Genomic DNA, 6,500 nt, shown 5'->3' with positions numbered 1-6,500 from the left:
CCTACTCGTTTGTGGGATATGAAAGTGGTTTCCTTATATAATTTTGAATAATACTCATCTTATGAACTAGCTTTAGGGTTAAGTTAGGAATGAGGTCCATCTTATTTAACACATACATTTTAATTTATCTGCAGATTTCTTTTGAATATTTTGATAATTTTTTTTTTTTTTTTTTTTTTTTTTTTTACATTGTCAAAGTATATAAGTTAAACTCAAAGCTTTTTATATATGATGCTTCTGTCCAAAGACATTCGTTTGAATGATCACATTTTGTAGTATTCCAAAATTGCTTTACTAATTACTTGCACTAAATTTAAAACACAAAACTTCTATATATCAAATATCATTTGTCATTGTCTTTGTAACAGATGCTTCATCTATATACATGCTTGAAGAATATTCATCAAATGTGAACTCTTTGGGCCGGATCTCCGTTTTACTACTAGCAAAAAAAGCTGGTCTTTGAGGAATGGGCAAAGTTACTGAATTACTACTAAGCATTAGAACAACTGAGCCCATTGTAGGCCTTCTGTGAGCATCTTTTTGTACACACAAAAGTCCAATTTGTATGCACCTAAGAAGTTCATTTCTTGAATAAGATTTTTCTAGAATTGAATCAATCAACTCTAAAGGTGTATTTTCCTTCCAATGCTTCCAAGCCTGCAACATTTATGGACCACGAGTTAAATTATGTTGATCATGTAAAAATTTCACTCTGATACTGTTAGTGGATATAAGCTAAAAATTAATTCAGAGTTAGATGCGCACTGATACATTTGCAATATGTTCAAAATGAGTTTTGCACTGTTAGTATAAGTTTTTACACTATCAGGTCAGCTAAAGGATATCTACAAGCTATAAGTGAACTTAAGTGATTTGTAATCTTGAAAATAATGCATGTTACATAACTACAATAAGTTAATGTCACTTGATAGTATAACTTTTCTTTTTACACTGATAGTGTGTATATAACTCATATTCAATTGTTAATAAGGCAAATCTAGGATGAAAAATAAGATAAGTAACGTATACAACATCATAAATTGTACTGATAGTGTAAGATTTCTTTATATTGATAGCATATAGTGTAACTTAAATTCAATTGTTAATAAGGCAAATCCGAGATGAAAAATAAGACAAGTAACATATATAACATCATAAATTGTGCTGATAGTGTAAGATTTCTTTAAATTGATAGTATATAGTATAACTTAAATTCAATTGTTAATAAGGCAAATAGGATGGAAAATAAGGCATAAAAGTATTGGAAGTATAAATTTCATTACTTCATCTGTGAATACAAGTTAAACGCAGAGTGTTGAGACTTACATAGCTGGGAAGGTCATTGGCTTCATTTGATTCATAGAAGGAACTATTTTTCTTTCCAGTTACAATCTCCAACGTTAGGACGCCAAAGCTGAAGACATCAGACTTGATAGAGTATTGGCCATACATTACATATTCCGGGGACATATAACCACTACCAAACAGTAAATTCATGCCCATAATTAGTATTTATCCACTTGTAAAGTAGTAGTAAAAATGTGAGTAGCAGTAATTACAAACATGAAAGTGCATATAACAAAAATAGAAATTAATGATGGACAATTTCTGTTGCTAAATAATAAAAAATTGCCGTTAATTCTATTTAACAGTGGACCAATGTCGGATTGACAAAAGATTTTATTAGTTATAGCCTATTTAGTAACAGATTAGGAGTAACAGATTCCATAGCTAATTTCTATTTGTTTAATAGTGGCAAAAATGTGAAGAAATCAAATATGTGGAACGAGTGCGTTCAGATCGAGTATAAATTTTTGTTACAGGAAAAATGTTCGAATTTTTGCCCTGTATTGGGTCCATTCATACTCTTGCCCTAGGCAAATTGTCTCGCATTTTTCGTTGCCACTAATGAAGCTGTATCATGAGATGAGTGGGCCCCACATGTCAAATTACTTTAAGAAAAATGTCCAAATTTACCTATTTACTTTTGACATTTAGTTAAACTTATCTTTTATACTTCATGTCATTATATTTTTTTTTCCAACGACGGCAAGAGTATAAGCTTAACCCCAAAATACAACAGATCGCAAAGTTTTGCTCAATTTCGAATAATATAGGGATAAATTTTAACCTCGTTTCCTTTATTATATGTATGTATTTGAATTATTTTTCGTGCAGTTAAATCTACATAACTTGTCCTAGATTCGTCTCACTGATAACAAATGATGAGAGTCAAAACTTACTATGTTCCAGCGACCCTCTTTGTGTTACCTTGAGTTTGATCAGCTCCAAAAATCCTGGCCATTCCAAAATCTGATATTCTTGGGTTCATTTCAGCATCTAACAGTATATTGTTTGGCTTGAGATCACGATGCACGATTTTTAGAGGACAATCTTCATGAAGGTAAAGTAGTCCACGTGCAATGCCCCTAATAATCATCAAACGAACTGCCCAATTCAATGTCCTTTGTCTCTCTGCATCTATATATATGTGAAGAATGTTAAAATATACATCACTGTTTGACTCAAAAACATATAAGAAACTCTCTTCATACAAGGGGGATTGTACCTTTCAGGATATTTTGTTGCATGTAAATTTGCATGTTATTGAACCGATCATCAAAAGAAGAATTCAGCCAAAAATCATGATACAATTTCATAATTATCAATCTTTATATTCTAATACTTAAAGCTTGTACCAAAATTGCTAATATTATTACTTTCAATCTTCCAATTAAATATTTTTCATTTCCAATCAAATACCGAAAAATATATAAGTTAGTTTTGAAAATATTTTTCCAAAATATTGACTTTCATCGTAACAAACACATATAACCATTATATTGGATCGACATTCAATACCAACCAAATAAATAGTAGTCGAGGCTTCTGTTGGGCACAAACTCATAGATGAGTATCCTTTCTACTCCTTGCAGACAAAATCCCAATAGTTTCACTAAGTTCCTATGTTGCAGCTTAGCAACCAGTAGAACCTCACTCTTAAACTCCTCTGCTCCTTGAATTGAGCTTTGTGAAAGCCTTTTCACAGCAATCTCTTGCCCATTTGGAAGTTTACCCTGATAATTATTAATATTAATTGTCACAAGTGAAAACTTTTAGATCAGCGGAAAATCACTAAATTAACAATTTTGAGTTATATACATAGTTAATATTAAAAAAAAAAATGATACCCATTAGATCATATTTACATAACGTAGGAGTTAAACTGCCTTATTTTCAAGATTAGAAGTCTCATATTTTAAGGTATCTCGTATTAATAGTGTATGTAACTTAAATTAACGAAATAGGGACATTTTCAATTGTCTTCTCCAATTTAAACTAAAGTTTACCTATTTAACCAACAAAAAAGAAAAAAACTAAAGTTTACCTTGTACACGTCACCAAATCCACCACGGCCAATTCTGTTTCCAAAGGAAAAGTTATTTGTGGCATCTTGAATAGCACCGAAGTTATAATGCAAGGGTTTGGCATTAGAACGTTCATTTATATCTACAAGATAATTGAGAAAAGTACCCAATCTAAGCAGTTAATCAATTAAATGCTTCAAAGCTTAATAACAAAAAGAAACAAAGCAGAGAACATTGCAAATTGTTCTTTTTCCCTAGACTAAGTGTGTTGGGGAAGTCATGCTATGCTTTATGGGGAGAAAAATTCCCTGAAAAAAGTCTTCGCGTGTTTGATCGGTGAGTAGAAAATATTTTTTGAAAAAAATATGAGTATATTATTACGGTTCAACAATAATATTAAAAATTTGAAAAGTGTTTTGTATAATGAAAGTCATTTTCCATGCATATGAAAAGCACTTTTGGCCAACAATATTTTCTAGAGAAGATGTTTTCCGGCAACAAATTTTTGAGTACTCGAAATTAATAATAATATCTACGTGTTAATTGAGACAAGTAATTCCATTTGACAGAGGTAAACATTTTCCGTCAACCAAACACAATACAATTGTAAAATATTTTTCTTAAAAAATAACTTCTGTCGTGCCAAACACATTCGACTGAGACTCCACGTCTTACCTTGAGGCCTACCCTGTTTATCATTTACTTTCCTTCTGAAGCAACTGAAGGACACGGTCACAGTGATAAACACTATGGAAATAACTGGAACTGCAATGACAACAATCCTATTTCTTGCTGAAAAAGGCCATTTTCCTCTACGATCATCTTCGGTGCTTGCAAAACTCCGAGGAGGGTACAGAGGCGGCGCAGAGGCTTTCGAATCGTAAAAGAGAAAGAACTCATACCAAACAAAGCAATTCAACAGGACCACCCTGCAACTTTTCGATTTCTTACAGGAAGTTGGGAAATAGGAGATAGCTTCTGATAAACATGCTTTACAAATATCACTTGAAATATCAGGCGTGCACTGTGCCAGCGCATATATCTATTCAAAACATAATTAAATAAGTAAAAGTGTGTTCTCTCAAACAGTTAAAAAATTTAGATAAATGATCACGCACTTCAATTTGATGTTAGAGCTGGCAGGTAAGCATAGGATCTGGATTTGAGTTTGATTGCTTTTCATTATCAAAAAGGATTTTCACGTGCTTGACCGATAAAAACAAAAAAGCCGCCATGATGGGGCCAAAAGAATCATACAAGGAGACTCAAAAAGTAACAAGAATGTCCTGTATAGGATTAATTAACAAGTGATCAAACAATGTTTGAATCTCTTTACCACTATAAAACCTTTCCACATGTCAAGTGAATTTAAGACAGTGAACGGATATAGAGTGCAATCTAGGGGTTCAGGGGAACCAATAGTGTTTGCTCATACCATGCATATATTATAAGAAGTTCACTAAATATCTGTAAATATTAGATGTGAACTCAGTTAAGTATTATTGTTAACTTGAGGTCGTTGATGAACGCACAAACTTTAAATGCTAAGTTTGTCCCTGATTCAACAGTTCATATATTAGCAAAGGAAATTCAGTTTCTTGCCCTACTTGCACAGTACAATTTTTCAGGAAAGAAATTCATTTGAACTTCCTTACCTCCCTTTGACTTCGCCGCCAACAAGACTTGTTTTGAAAACATAATTAAATTTTTAGATGAGATGATTACAGAATTCAACAATACCTTCTGACCGTGGGTGAAATTGGCTTCTTGGGTTGCAAATTTCTTGTCTTTCCGATCATCATTAGCAACACGAGTTTCCAATTCATTCATCAAATTCGCCAATACCTTGTGAAACCTTTGTGGTTCACTGACGTTATGTCTATCATCGGAGCTATCAATAACGGTATCCTGATCCCATACACCAAATATATTCTTATCCGAATAGCGTAACATACAATAATCATAACATACCACAGCCTCTTTTTCAAGGGGACACCACTTCACAATGTCTTTAGTAGCATTCGTGACGCATTTTTTACAAATATCAGCAGAAACATCGCCGCGACAGAGAAACAGCCCGTAGGCTGTGTCTGAAGTGTCGTGGCCAGATGTGGAATTGAAGAATCCATTTTGATTTTTGGCGTTTGAGGACAAAGTGGAAAGCAGAGAATTAAGGTTGTCTCTGAAAATAGTAGTACTATTATTTGGAGTGCTCCAAGTTGATGTTAATTCGCAATCGTATCTCCAAGGGTCTGCAGAGGTAATTGCAGCAAAGAGAATGCTGCAGAAAATATGAAATATAGGGCAGTTTTTGGCAGGCATCATGTGTGTAAATCAAAGCTGTGTAGTCCTTTCAGTTGGGGATCACATCTTAAATGGTTCTGATCAGTAGCGGAATTCAAGTAAGGGGATCGAAAAAAAAAAAATCTGCTATGAGAATTTAATAACTTATATATATATATATATATATATATATATATATATATATATATATATATATATATATATATATATATATATATATATATATATATATATATACACACACACTAGTGTCGTTTGGCCATTAATTTTAATTTGTAGATATCTTTTAAATTTTTCTGCCTTTGTTGCTTTGTTTTTGTAACATCAATCTGATACTTCAAAAGACTTCTAAAATATTAAAGTACAAAAACGTACCTGAAAATTAAAGGAAAGTATTTTTCTTAGTTTATATATTAGATTTTTTAAAAACAAAAATCAAACATTTAAAAGCTCTCATAATTTCCATTTTACTTAAATTTTTTTAGATTAAAGTCTCTGATGATCCAAATTTAGTTTTCATATGTTAAATTAATTTCATTTGCTTCTTTGAATTGAATCCATATTGCCGAACTTATTTTTTTACCAAAGATATTTTCAATTTATGTCAAAATATTCGATGGGCAAATATTGTAGCATGATGAAATCAATAAAGTTAACTTACAAATAAATATAAATAAATAAAAGCCTTGATGTTACAAGAATTTTTTGTAGATATTCTTTCAACTAAATCACAAAAAATTACTGAAAAGTCAATGGAATTAATTGTTCTGACTATAAGCTTTTTTTTACATTCCAAAAGATGCATGTTAAAAAATAACATTTTTT

The 6,500-nt window shown here is 31.7% G+C and overlaps 1 protein-coding gene across 1 annotated transcript; it reads right to left on the bottom strand.

Annotated features, from left to right (window-relative positions):
* On the bottom strand, positions 1–5,793 carry LOC132049395 (cysteine-rich receptor-like protein kinase 25). The gene is made up of 7 exons (XM_059440168.1): positions 5,112–5,793; positions 4,047–4,413; positions 3,392–3,513; positions 2,870–3,080; positions 2,247–2,484; positions 1,330–1,480; positions 1–660 (listed from the first exon to the last, which is right to left on the bottom strand). Exons 1-7 carry the CDS (start codon positions 5,694–5,696, stop codon positions 337–339), a joined length of 1,998 nt encoding a protein of 665 aa, XP_059296151.1. The 5' UTR covers positions 5,697–5,793; the 3' UTR covers positions 1–336.
* Positions 5,794–6,500: the final 707 nt, after the last annotated feature.

The sequence above is a fragment of the Lycium ferocissimum genome, chromosome 3 (assembly GCF_029784015.1).
Source record: "Lycium ferocissimum isolate CSIRO_LF1 chromosome 3, AGI_CSIRO_Lferr_CH_V1, whole genome shotgun sequence".
Lineage (NCBI taxonomy): Eukaryota > Viridiplantae > Streptophyta > Magnoliopsida > Solanales > Solanaceae > Lycium > Lycium ferocissimum.
The sequence above is the reverse complement of the archived record's forward strand: the minus strand, read 5'-3'. Positions and strand labels throughout refer to the sequence as shown.